The 14,531-nt window shown below is 38.2% G+C and overlaps 1 protein-coding gene across 8 annotated transcripts in view; it reads left to right on the top strand.

Moving 5' to 3' along the window:
* CPVL (carboxypeptidase vitellogenic like) overlaps nucleotides 1-14,531 on the top strand; it is a 119,420-nt gene that overhangs the window by 65,808 nt on the left and 39,081 nt on the right. For 4 of the 8 annotated variants that reach the window (XM_075062420.1, XM_075062419.1, XM_075062421.1 and 1 more), the window contains 4 exons: nucleotides 1,788-1,910; nucleotides 2,211-2,342; nucleotides 6,310-6,405; nucleotides 7,998-8,171. In XM_075062420.1, coding sequence (XP_074918521.1) covers nucleotides 1,788-1,910; nucleotides 2,211-2,342; nucleotides 6,310-6,405; nucleotides 7,998-8,171 — 525 coding nt within the window. Of the gene's footprint in view, nucleotides 1-1,787; nucleotides 1,911-2,210; nucleotides 2,343-6,309; nucleotides 6,406-7,997; nucleotides 8,180-14,531 lie in introns of all 8 variants that reach the window. The other 4 variants (XM_032774878.2, XM_075062422.1, XM_075062423.1 and 1 more) reach the window with 4 other exon arrangements.

The raw sequence follows: 14,531 nt of genomic DNA, 5'->3' as shown, positions 1-14,531 counted from the left end.
CATTAAATATACCGATACAATCTTGCTATAGTTGAAAAGCTTCTTCCAAAAGAAGGCCATAAAGCATGCCTTAATGGTGGCCAGATTCCAGTTTAGGCTTGCCTCTAAATGCTTGTTCCACAACCAAACTCCTTCAACAGAGAAAGTATCTTCTTAGTCCATTGCTTTGTCTGTTGTGTTGTCATGGAGAAGCCTTGCCAGATCATGGTTGAAGATAAAATAGCTGATGTGCAATACTTGGTGATGGGCTTTGGTGATCAGGCTTTGAGAGACAGAATAGATTGAAGCCAATAGGTGATATGTTTGCCTGAAGGGGAAGGCTACTGCTTTTGCATTGCTTCCAGTGTCAGCCCCAATTTGTGATCAGGTTCTTGTCTGAGAGGAAGGGATGAGGTTATTAGCAAGCTGAAGGCAAAAGGCTTTTTTTTTTTTTTTTGCAGCTGATGATGCTAATTATTGTTTAAACCTAGAGAAGAGTCTAGCATGATTTAGAGTCCTCACACTATTCTGAACATCTAGGTGCTTTTGATGGAAGGTCTGGGAGAGGGCAGGGGAAAGAGTGGTTAGAGTACCAAGAATTATTATTAAACATATATACCTTTCCTAAAGGTATTGTCACTGAGTCCCTACTTGGAATCAGAGTTTATGATCGATACAGATTTCGCAGTTGCTTGATGATTGGTGTCTATTTTAATGTAATTATGATTGAGCCTATTGGCAGTGCTTCCCTGTCAGATGAATCGAGGGATCAGACTAGGAGGAAAAGAACTGTGGAATTTTTCCATGCTCCACCTACAAGACAAGCCGTTTGTGACTCTCCAAAATGAGATGCCCCTCACAGTAGATTTTGCAGAGTTTCAAAGTATGATTGTGCATGCTATGAACTCTACTGGGCTAGCAGCTCGACTCTCCCTTGATGGGGCTTGAGTATGACCAATGGTTCTGCTGGAATCCTTGTCCTTACTTTCTCTTTCAAAAAGAAACCAGGTCTCCCAAACACCACCTGCTTGTGGCACCAAATGAGATGTCACTCTCAGTAAATAGTGTAAATCTGTGACCTTGTCTACACTACACTGGTAAAGTTATACCAGGAAAATCCTGAGGTGTGGCTGTAATTATATTAATATGAAAATGCTTACACCAGTATAGCTTATGCCATTTCATTGAACTAGCATATGTACTGTGATACACCAGTATAACTACCTCTACCCTAAAGCTTTTACTGGCAGAGCTATGTTGTTTTTAAAAAAACAATCACACCCTGATTGATATAGCTGTGCCTATAAAATTTAAGTGTACAATCAGGCCTTAAAACTTTAAACATTAGTATTAACAATCTTAAATGGCCCTCTGAGTTAACGTCTATATTAGCACGCTACCTACCACCCTCTACCAGCCCAGTCCAACCCAAGGATAAACCTGATCAGTGGCAAGTATGAGATCATTAGCCAAATTATTTTAGGGTGGGATTTCTATGGGATTTGAATGTTCATTTTCCATTATAAATAATGGAAACAGGTGATTCCAATGCCTTAGGTGTCTGACTATTTCAACCTTAATGTCTTCAATCACTTTTGATAATGAATTTATTTAAACTATGCGTTCATCAGGAATAAATTAGTTGCATATCAGTGAGGGGTAGAAAATAAAAAATGGAAACCTGCAGTAACTCTGTGAAAGCAAAATAAAATACTGTTTGTCTGTCTAATGTAGAAATACTCAAGTTGCAATACACAATAAAGCAATATTATTTCAAACTGAATCACCTACCATTCCATTCTCTCCAGTCTTATGCAGGAAAGTATGTGCCTGCTGTTGGCTACTACATCCATACCTATAGTTCCAAAGCCAAAGTTAAGATCAACTTCAAAGGAGTTGCTATTGGTGATGGTTTCTGTGACCCTGAAATGGTAAACTTTACATATTTTTTATATTCTTTTTGTACTTAATTAAATGGAGTAGTTTTTTCATATTACAGTCCTGTCTAGATGAGAGGTAGTTGTTTCCCAAGTGACTTCCTAATGGCTTTAAACCTTGAATATTTCCCAAATGTTTCCAAACATCAAGTTACTAGATCACTTTAAAAAAAAATTAAAATTTTACTCAGTTGAATTCAGTGACTGATTTAGAATTTTAAAAAGGCAATCTTGGAAAAGTAAAACATGCTTTCCTAACCTATCAGCTTCCTTTCTTGTGTGCCTGTCTGGTAGATGCTGGGTGGCTATGCACAATTCCTGTACCAAATTGGCTTGGTGGATGAGAAGCAGAGGGAGTATGTCCAGCAGCAGACTGACCTGGGAGTAATTTATATCCAGCAGAAGAAGTGGATGAAAGCCTTTGAAGTAGGTATCAGAGGCCCCCATGTTGGCCTTTAGCAATTAAAACCATCTGAACTGAGTAAGGGGTCAGAAAGAAGCATAATGAAGATCAGAAGTTTGATGCTGGAGAAGGTGCCCATTATAACATGGCAGAGTGGGGGAGAGGGAGGAGGGAATGAAAGGAAAGAAAAGGGCTGTCCATAGAATTTGTTTTGGCCTCATTTAAAACAGAGGGGCTTTAGAATATGTTTATACAGTCCTGTCTTTCATTAACTGTTTTTGTTTCTTTAACTAAATGCTTGTATGCCCTGAAGGTTTAATTTATCCATGGAACTTAGAAGAAATGCTGTCTAGAGAGCTGCTGCATATATTTGAACATGCTGTTAAACCTTTTATATTCAAGAATAGTGGCTGCATTTCATAGATGCAGTTAATTGGTGTCTGCAAGGAATATTGCTTAGTGGCTCATGGATTCCCATGTTGCAAAATGTGGTGGTATCCAAGATTACGGCATACAGACATTTCCTCTACACGAAGTAACTCATTGGAAGTGCATTATAGTAACTCTTCTGAGTTTATAATCTCTGTTGTGTTTTTTAAATAAGTAACTTTTCTTTTTTTATAATTTAATCATTATAGTGGGAGAATATGCATCATATTTATGATGTAGATATTTTCTGGTTAGATACTTTTAATATACAGATAACACTTCTCACAATGTTTGCAAAATTAAAATAAGAAAATTGTTACATTTTTAGGGAAAAGATCTTTCCAGAGGTTAGGTAAGTAGGTTGGCAGTGGGTTATCCCTGGGATACTCAGACACTACAATACCGAGGGGCCATATAAGTACCTAAGATTGATAGTTAAGCACTGTGATCAATATTTAGGCATGTAAATAGAAGTGGCCTTACACTTGAAGATGAACATCCGCAGCTCCCTTGATTTCAGTGGGAGGGATTGTTAAGCACTTCTGAAAGTAAACAACCCTTCTATTTTGGTGGCTAAATATGGATTTAGGAGCCTAGATTAGGTACCCAGCTGTGGTAGTCTTGCACTGCGTAGTTACTAGAGTTTCCAATTTCAAACTTGTGACTAGTGGAAATTTGCCATATCACCATTCAGAATCAGCTAGCTTTGCTTGGTATACCTGGCCTACGACACTGGCACAGTGTCTACTAACAGTGTCCATTATGCCAGAAAATGTACCAAATATAAAAATTTGAACCTTTTTCTCAACTCCGCAAAAATAAAATGCTTGAATTATAATATTTATAAGGTCTTTTATCTTAGTCTAGAGGATAAGGTTTCTTCAACACATCAGAGGCTGATTGTTTACTCTTCAACCCAACAAGTAAGCTACCCAAACAGTTCTAATCTGAAGCCCTGGCCCCACTGACCTCTGGATTTCTAGGACTGATGTCAGTAGGGCCAGGATAAGACCTGGTCCTATAAGGTTCTCCATAACATCCATTTCCATTGTGGGATAAAGGGGCATGTGTATTTTGTATTCATGCCATAATACAGATGAACTAAATATGTTGAATAACAGGGTGTCACATAAGAATGTGTATTTGTCATAGGGAAAATAAACTTTGAAGGTAGCTTTTGTAACCTTTCAGTACAAAGTTATTAGGCCATGAAGCTGATTTACACCAGCTGGGTATCTGGCCCATTAATTTTCATCTTAGTGAAAATGAAGAAACATGTCAACTCCCAAAGTGAAAGAAGAGATTTAACCAATCCACTTCACTATGTTTGAAACATTTCTGCATATTCCACTTGCATATTGTTTCTATACAAGGAACACAAGTTACTAAAACCTTACTACAGTCGCTTTAAGAGTACCAGTACCTGTTTGTTCAGGGCAAATGTTTGTTATAAACACATCTCATGAATGTATATTTGAGCCTGTTGCTGTTGGCTGCCATCTAAAGTGACCTTATTTGTGACACTAGTAATTTGGGAGAAATGCGAGATGTTGTAAACTGGTTTTGAGCCTGTCTTTGATTGTTGAAACAAGCTTTAACTTTGATCTTTTAAAAATGAGTTAGCATGAAGGACTGGATGTGGGAGCAAAAGTGAAGGACTGAACATTTTGTAATAGATGTAATGATAAATGTGTTTACAGTATATTACTAGAATAAATTACACTTCCACCCAACTTGAATTTCTGAGAAGGAAAAATACAAAAGTTAAATGACAAAGTGGCACATTTCAAAGAAATGCATTTCTTAAGGATAACTTTCAGTTGATACAGATTTCAAATCTGATTTTTTTTTAAAAAAACCTTCCAAAGTCAAGAATAGTTTGGCTTCTGTAGTGTATCCTTCATGCAAACAGTAATTCAGCACTTATGGTTAACTCTTGTTTGATAAAATATTAAAATTAATTTTAATTCAAAGCTTATGACAGTTAGTCAGTATGACATGACAATTATTTTTATAACACAGCAGAGGAATTCCAACATGATTTATAAAATAATAGTTCAAATTCTTTTCTGTTGGAGTGGACCAGGAGTTCTTGTTCTGCACATGTGAATCTTGCTTAGTTTCTTTACATTTGTGTACATTAATGTTTCCACTTCAGGGAGTCAGTGGTGGTGGCTGAGGGTTGGGCAGAGTGGTCTCTGAACTATCATGGATCTAGCTTCAATAATTCTCTCTCTCTCAAGCATTTGTAGTTACCTTTATTACATGTTGAACTATTTAACTCTTCAGTATATTCTTCTAAGACAGAAAAAAGCTTTACTTTGCCTAAGAATGCACGTTGAAGTGGCTAAACCTTTTATTAAAAGGTTCAAGCTAAGTATTAAAGGTCTTTCTATGGATTTTTAATGGGAGTTAGAACAAGCCTCAAGAATAATCTGATAAGGATCTGGATTGCAAAATTCCCAGGGTTCTAATTTCTTTTTTATAGCTAATGGGACTAAAATGTTTTTTAGGGAAAAGATCTTATTTTATTCAAAGTTTTTGTCATATCTTTTTAATTGTTGATAATATCACAGAGTTAATAATAAATCTCATTAAGCTTAAAAACCTAAAGACCCTTTCCAATCAACCCACCATCCCACCCACCACTGAGTGACTAGATGGACAACAGACTCAAATTGTTGAATCAAGGTAAGGGGCAAATTCCAAATCAGAAGGCCTCTCTGAGAACGCTCTGATCATGGGCACATAAATCAGGGGCAGTTGGTCTGAAGATTCCAGCCGCCTGAAGTGATAAAGCCATAAAGAGCTTAATATTTCAAAGAAACACCTTGAATTGTACCCAGAAACCAACTGGAAGCCGGTGCAGTCTGTGGAGGATAAATATGACACACTAAATGAGAAGGTAGAACGCATCTGTCCCAGCATGAGATTTGAGTGGTTTTCAGATGTAACCCATATTCCAATCTGAAATAATCAGATATCAAAGTAAAATTGATGTTTAGAAGCCATAAATAAATGTACAGGTAATCATAAATAGAGACAGACAATCCCATATACTGCATAACACAGAATATCAGGGTTGGAAGGGACCTCCGGAGGTCGTCTAGTCCAATCCCTGCTCAAAGCAGGACCAACCCAGACAGGTCCCTAAATGGCCTCTTCAAGGATTATAACCCTGGATTTAGCAGGCCAATGCTCAAACCACTGAGCTGCCCCTTCCCCACCATAGCAGTATATTCTTATCCATTTGATGATGAAAAACCTTTGGACGTCCCTTTGCAATATACATAGACAAAAGTGTAGACTGTAAAGATATTTACATTATTTAGGGACAAATTTAGAAATTGACTGAAATTGACTGAAAAATATTCTGTTCTCTTATAATTGTGGCTTTAGCATTGGAAATTTAAATAGCTTTCTAATATTACTACATGGAATTAAATTCATATTTAAACTTCATTAAGAACATGACATAAAGAGTAAGTTTAATTGAGAAGCAGTTTTGATTTTGTGTTTTGTACTTTAAATACATATGTTTATCTTGGTGTCTCCCTCCAGATTTTTGATACTCTATTGAATGGTGATGAAACAAGTTCTTCCTACACTCAGAATGTTACAGGATGTAGCAACTACTTTAACTTTTTGCAGTGCCAGGTAAAATTACTATTGCAATAACCAGAAGCCCCAAAACAAAAGAAATTTACTGTCTAACATAAGCAAATGTCTTATTCTGTATGTCAGTGTTAGAAAATTGCCTGAATGTAGTAAAGGTGTGTTTAAATGTAATTTAGTGCCAGTCTACCCACATACCTAAGCACATGTTTAGCTCAAAGTATGAGTTGTCCCACTGACTTCAAAGAAAATATTCACATGCTTAAAGTTAAGCACTTAAATACTTTAACTGAGTAAGGCCTTGATCAGCTAAACACTTAGTCTGTAAGCCACCTTTTGTAGAATGCACTTTGCAATATTAGAGAGTGCCATGTATTTCACAATTTCAAGCCTGAGCATGTTTGGTAATAGAACATGATCTCTGATGGGAGTTGAATTCCTTTCCATATACAGCAGAAATAGAACAGTGTGGCATCTAAAATATCTGGTAATAAGTCAGTTTAGACCTCCCCCTCCTTTTTCTCTTTATGCTCAAGAAGGAGGGGGGACCTTTCCATTTATTGTAGGTTATTTTACAGTAGCAGTGAACTACCTGGCTAATGTCTTGAATAAACAAGAGTTGGCAGGGGTCAGAGGTTTTGATCTTGATGTATGTGGTCACACTGCTGAAAATTGCTAGTTGGTTTCTTGGCATTTCGAATATTCAGACTTGATACTTGTACTTGAACTGATATACCTGTGAAGATGATTAGTTTCAAGATTGTGGGAAGAAGCTGATGCTCTGAATGGAACTATCCAAGAAAGGAGAAAACTATCATTCTCTTGTGCATGCTGGTTTTGGTACAATGTGAGATGCTTGCATGCAAAAATATTTTATGGAAATGGCCAGTTCAGGGCATAATGCATTCAGTCCCCCAAAAGCCTGGTAACTACTTATTTTAAAGGCATGTAATTTCTGAACATTCCATGTAGCTTACTGTAGTAAAGCAAGTATCAGAGAGGATCAGCTCGGGATTAAACAAAGACTGTGATTGGCTAGCCAACTACAAAAGCAGTTTCTCCTCCCTTGGTGTTCACACCTCAACTGCTAGAAGAGGGCCTCATCCTCCCTGATTGAACTAACCTCATTATCTCTAGCCTGATCGTTGCTTGCATATTTATACCTGTCTCTGGAAACGTCCACTACATGCGTCTGACAAAGTGGGTATTCACCCACGAAAGCTTATGCTCCAGTACGTCTGTTAGTGTTTAAGGTGCCACAGGCCTCTTTGCTGTACGTAAGCAGTGAGATATGACTGTGGCTCTGCTATTTCAGCCATAACAATTTCATAGCCTTGAAAAATCTCTTGCTTCTCTCCTGTGTTCTGTAAGAAAGTGAAATTTTCCTAGGCCTTTTGCAAGAGAGAGGGAAGTAAGGTGTTCCCTCATCTGAAACGAATACAATCAACCATGTCAAATTATATCAGTAGTTCAAAGTTAAAATTGAAATTGTGGCATCAGTAAACACTGTCCTCCTTTATGTGGCACTTTGCATGCTTGGATACAGAGCCGCAGAGGTGTAAACTGAGAAATGTATGCATACAATTTTGTTTGTTTAATGCAGCTTTCCCCACCCAAATTTTTCCTTGTAACAGGAGCCTGCTGACCAGGAATATTTTGGAGCATTTTTATCACTTTCAGAAGTGAGGAAAGCTATCCATGTGGGAAATCTTACCTTTCATGATGGGTCTACAGTTGAGAAGCATTTGCTTGAAGATGTGATGAAGACAGTAAAGCCATGGTTGGCTGTAATTATGGATAACTATAGGGTAAGAAAGTAATAGCTTCTAACTTCCTACTCTGGAGGTATATCTTCACTACAGAATTAACCCAGGCTCTTACCCCTAACCTGCTCTGGTATGTACACACAAACCTCAGACTTGAGTTTGGTGCTTTCAGCCGAAGCTAACTGGTCCATCCTGGGGTCTGAGCTAAAGCTCAGGTGCTATTATCACTTCAGACTGTTACCCACCCACTTTGCAGGCAGGCTGTAGACTATCTAGTGCTGGTAGCCCATTGGAAGAATCAAAAATAGCTTGGTATCAGGAATGAATAGATGAAAGTTGTAGCAGTCAATTTTTGGTAAACAAGATTGTGTCTTGGTAGTTCAACTATCTGAGCTCTGACATGGCTGAATTGTCATAAAGTGAGCAATGATGCACTTAGAAATACAGTTGGGGGTTAACACATCATAATTTGTTGTGGGGGATATGTGAAGAAAAAAGAATGCCATGTGGTACTTGTAGTGATGGGAATGGGGCCAGCTGGTCTTTAACAGAGCATATTAACGTAAAGATTAAGAGCTATATACCTGGTGTTTTCCCACTGGACTCTTGGAATTGTATCAAGAATTTTGTACCATTATTTGTAGCACCCACTCTATTCTTAGTTAAACCATTATCATTTTTCTTTTGACAATGTGGCATTAATAACTAATAATCTGATTTGAAAAAAACATTAAAATCAAGCTTTTAATGCTCTGTCTGGCCTATTGAAAAGTCGAGAGCCCAGATCATCCATTATGGCTGAGGGGGATGGCCCAGTGCAGTATGGGAGAAGTCAGAGTGAAAAGGTGGCCTTTATGTTCCTCAGTCCTGGGTGAGTCATGTACTAGGTTCAGTCCTCTGGCCTAATATATCAGATTTGAAGGCTGCTCTGAAGTTGCAATATGGCAGCCAGGGATCAGTGTTGCATAGGTGAGCTCAGGCCACATTTGCGATGTTGGGAGCAAAACAGCTTCATGGCATCCCAGGATCTGGGCCAGGATTTGTAAATGTAGCTGTAATGTCAAGGGATGTGAGCTCAGAAAAAAGTGCAGATTTTCTTGTTATGAAATTACAGTAGTCATTTTACTCAACTCAGTTGTCTGAGGTAAGAAGCACTTGTTACAAAACTTGTGAGTTTATCTCAGTTTTTAAATCTCTCCTCTGAAAGTTTATCATGTCTTATTTATTTTGCTCATCTGTGGCTCTGTGTTTTGCTATATATCTCTTGGGAACTTAACACAGTATTCAAGGTATACAATTGATTATATAATGATTTCAGTACTTTCGATCTTATTCTTTATATAATATATACTTTATTTACCTGTTTGACAGTTGCTGTCCATTTAGCAGATATTTTCATGGAGTTGTCCACAGTGATACCCAACAGGTGTTAGTGGTTACAACTAATTTAGAACCTAGCACAATATGCTTTATTTTCCATTTGTCAAAACTGAATTTCACCTGTTAATGCTGCCTGGTTGCCTAGTTGTGTGTGTTCTCTCTGAAGTTCCTCAGTTTTCTTCAGTCTCAACTAAGTAATAATTTTGTATCCTTGGGGAATTTTTTCCACCTCACTCTTCATCCCTCTTCTGGATCACTAATGTGTAGATTCAGCACTGTTTCCTTTATCTGTCTCTGGGGTGCTCCACTATGATTTTTTTTCATACTGAAAACAGGCTGTTCATTCTCGCTTCTTGTTTTCTACCTCTCGGCCAGTTTTTTATACAGTACATTCATTAGCTCCTTAGCCATTTGCTCTTCAAATTCCTTCTTTCTCTCTTAATTCCCATCTTCTGTTTTTCCTGCCATGTCTTGTTCCTTTCACTGGGCCTGAATTTCTATTTTCTGAAGGATATCTGTGTGTCTCAACTAACCTTCAGACGGTTTGCCATTAAACCAAACCTCGAGTTGTTTGCTTCCTTTTCATTTAGTTGTATACTACCTCCTATAACTCTTTTGCAGAAGCAGCACTTGCGGTTACATAACTGATCTTACATTTCTTAAGCAAAACAAAATGATCTGTTGCATTAGAGCTACTCAACAGGAAGAGCAGGACAGGCAAAACTGGTGGGAAAAGTGTAGTTTTAGTGGGTGGGGAATGTGGAGGTCAGGAGCTAGGGAAACTAGCCAGTATGTTCTGGCTGCTTTGTGCTTCTCTAGACTGGGGTGGAGCACCCAGAACTTACTGGTGAATCAGACCATGAAAGTTACAATTCAAGGAGAAAAAGGTTATAATGTTCATGCTACATACCTTTAAATAATTAAATAGCACATTGTAGCATTTTCTTTAGGATTTTTCAGGTGTGAAATATGTAATTCTAAAAACAAAGAATTCCCACAAAAATTACATTAAATTGGAGTTAAGGTTGTGAATATATCAGTAATTTCAATCAAAATTTTATAGTGATATAATTATACAAGAAACAAGTATTACATGAAATTCAGAGTTCAGGTTCAACTTAAGATATGAAAATACATATGTTTTTAACATAAAAGTACTCAAACAACCTTAACTCTGCCCTATAGGGACACTGGGAGGGAAATAGCCAATAGAAACTGAAAAAAAAATCTTTCTTTTAAAAAAATCAGTTTAATCTGAGAATAAGAACACTAAAAGATAACACTAATTGTATGCTTACTGCATGGCATCAAAACAGGGCAGAGTTAAGGTTGTTGAAGTGTGATATTCTTTTAGAAAATGAGATGCCAGAGGATCTCTGTAGAAGTCTGGAGTATTAGCAATGTACATATTTCTTTATTACATAGGAATGCAACATGATTACAATAATGTACAAAAGGTTTTCTGGGAAAAAATCCCTTCTTCGATATAATTCTTGCTTCAGAAGGACTACTGGAATTACTGGGAAAAAATGGAGAGAAAGCAAAGTGAGTGATTCTAAATGGACGCTTTCTCTGCATACTATATTCCTGCTGGAACACCAGATGAGTAATTTCTGTCAACATATTTATTTTGATGGATTGCTATTACAAGAGGGGTAGTTCACATGCATTGGGAAGGCTATTGGCTAGAACAGCTTACAGCTCAGACTGGTAAAGTAGAATGGGTCCTCATGGGAAGCAGAACCTCATAAATCTCTTGCTGTTTCCTCTTTTCAGATTCTTCTCAGATATTTAGTATGTTCCAGAAGACTGAAAAGGGTTTTGACTGCTGTTTCCTATTTTTTAACCGAAGACAAAGGCTGCAAAATCTTATCTAAAATATTTTCAATACTTGCAAACTGGACAAGCGTTTGATTTGTGTGTGTGCACACATGCTTGTCTATGCATTTGGATTTTTGGCTCTTATTCCCCACACTGCTTCCAAATAGTGGGATATTATCAAGCTGCCTTGCTTTAATTTGGGTAACCTTTTTCCCCCTCTTGCAGCTGCCTAAAAACTTTACTGAAATGTTTACAGACTTCTATCAAGCTTTTGCCAGAAGATGTTTTATCTTGTCACTTTTAAGGAAATATTATACCAACAGGTTCAGACAGCAAGTAAAACATGGCATATGTGCAACTTGGCCTTCTTTCAGTACTTTCCTATAACATTGGCTCTATTGTTCTTTATGAAACCAGGGAAAGACCTCAGGAACTAACGCATGCATATTTGGTCTTCAAGATGTTGGCTGCTGTTTTCTTAATTAAAATAAGAGATGCACTGTACACTCTATTTTTCAAAATCCTATCACTGGATGAGATGGAAGCTTCTTAGAGTGACATTCATTTAGTGAATTGTCCTGTTAAGCAAGATTTTGAAGATTACACTATCACTTGTTGATATTGGCAGAGGGATAGGATAATCAAGATACAGTGTAGCACAGTTGCTATGTTGCATAAGAGGCAAATCATGCTTGTCTCATGGTGTCGCAGTGGCTCTGAATCATCTGAACCTGGTGTTTGTGTGTCAAAGAATTATGGTGGACTACTTTTGGCTCTCTGGTCTCTTGGCAAACTGTCTTTTTGCCTGTTGCAGCAGGTATTTGGGAAGGATTAGATATTATGGTTACTGATACTTCATTCTCTGGTCTTCACTTCCCCTCTTGATTTATGCAATTGGGACATCAGGTGGCTGTTGAAATCATTTGTCGTATTTGGATGTCGTCCACCATTCTTTTAATAGAGCCATTTTGCAGAGGATGCAGTGCTTATAAGTGCACTTGAGGACAGATATGCAAATAAATACGAATAAAGTAAATAATTAACTTTCATTTTGGTGAATATGTAGCTCTGGGAAGCTGTGGTACTACAAGGAGGAAAATATGAATGAAAAAGGTCAAAGTTTAGTAGTAGTAATTTTAAATGTCAGAATCTACATATGCCCCTATCCCCTTGCATAACGAATTGCACTGCAAAAAGCTACTTTCCCTGTAAAAGGTCTCTGTCCCCTCTCCAGGAAAGGACTACTGCATCTACATAGTATCAGTTTCATCCGTTGGTCTGAAAGCACTCGCAAAGGTGGGCAAGCATGATTGCCATCATTTTGCAGTTGAGGAAACTAAAGCAGAGATGTTGTGACATGGTCAAGGTCCTGCGGCTACTCAGTGGTAGAGTAATAAATAGAATGTAGCTTTACAGAATTCCAGTTTGGTGTCTGGACCGTGCTGGTTCCATTACTTTCTGTTCATATGAAAAATTATATTGAAAGGAACACTTAAAGCCCAGGAAATGCCAAAACTAAGGCTGCATACATGGTCTTAGTTCTACCTCATGTGCATGACTGTGTTCTTTAATTGTACAATATCATTCATTACACATTCTGCTCTACAGAGGGCTTAGATGTGGTCTGTTGAACAGCAGCATGAATTCATATTGATCCTGTGGTAACTACAAATAGAATATGGCCAAAAATAAAGCACAAGTCTGCATGACTCCTATCCTGCTGTGCATTGTCCAATCTGTGCACTGAATGAGGCTGGGGGTCTGCAGAAGGAAACTGTATGTAACCATACAAATATAGGCTATTGTAATTCATATATCCAAGGAGGCAGAATTAAGATTCTGTGGGCAACATTAATTTAACTTATTTCTGAGAGCCGTAGTAATCCAGTATCAGAGGGGTAGCTGTGTTAGTCTGGATCTGTAAAAGCAGCAGAGAATCCTGTGGCACCTTATAGACTAACAGAGGTTTTGGAGCATGAGCTTTCGTGGGTGAATACCCACTTCGTCACCCACGAAAGCTCATGCTCCAGAACCTCTGTTAGTCTATAAGGTGCCACAGGATTCTCTGCTGCTTTTAGTAATCCAGTAGTGCCCCTCATCCAAGAATCTCATAACCCCTCGTAAGTGTTAACTACTCCTTATTTCAGTGGTGGTGGTTTTTCCCCACTTTCATATTGGGTGTGGGAGGCAGAGAGATTGTGACTTGGAGATTGTGACATGGAAGGCGGTGGCAAGACAGCTGAAAGATTCTCCCTCTTCCCCTCCCCACCCGAATCTCTTGATTCCCAGGCTTATGCTCTAACCAGAATACTTTTTTCTTGATGTTTGTGAATGCTACAAATATCATTTTTCCAGTGCTGAGATTTGCTTTCTTTCAAGGTTCATGCTTTCAGTTTGTATGAGATGTTTTTAAGTAGGTGTTCTTTGTAGATGCACCCTTCTTGTCACCTAAACTTTATTTGCTGTGACTGCTGATTGTTGGATGCCCTAGACATTGAAATCCACTTATGGTGGCTACATAGGGCACGTCTAGACTACGCGCCCTATCGGAGCATTAAAATCGATTGCTCGGGGATCGAAATATCGCGTCTGGTCTGGACGCGATATCTCGATCCCAGAGCGTGCTTAGATCGATTCCGGAACTCCAGCTAGACGACCGGACTTCCGGATTCGACATGGCGAGCCGCGCGGATCGATCCCGCGCAGTGAAGACGGGTGAGTAAATCGATTTTAGATATTCGATTTCAGCTATGCTATTCTCGTAGCTGAAATTGCATATCTAAAATCGATTTAATCTCGTAGTGTAGACCTGGCCTTAGAAGATTCTCTTTTCAGCCGATGAACTCATCTAGCTAATAAACTAGATTATCATGAACTGAAAAATGTTGAGGCTTGAGTGGAAAATGGTGCTTGCTCTAATCGGAGCTAAGATTACTATGAAACCATAGGCATTTCCTGTTGCCAAGATATTGTGTTGATCCCTGAAAACTTTGTAGGCCAGCATTGGAATGTTGTTGATCACCTATGAAGAGTTACATTAGAGAGGTTAACTTGCCTTGGGGTTAGGGCTTAGTATTGCAGGGTTTAAGAGTTCATCTAGTCAGGAAATTGTGGCTGTAAAGTTACATAGCCTGTCACTTATGTTACACACCTCATTAAACCACAGCTAAATGCATCTTCACTCTTCCCCAGTATTCAAGT

This window comes from Chelonoidis abingdonii, chromosome 2 (genome assembly GCF_003597395.2).
Source record: "Chelonoidis abingdonii isolate Lonesome George chromosome 2, CheloAbing_2.0, whole genome shotgun sequence".
NCBI classification, from domain to species: domain Eukaryota; kingdom Metazoa; phylum Chordata; order Testudines; family Testudinidae; genus Chelonoidis; species Chelonoidis abingdonii.
The sequence above is the reverse complement of the archived record's forward strand: the minus strand, read 5'-3'. Positions and strand labels throughout refer to the sequence as shown.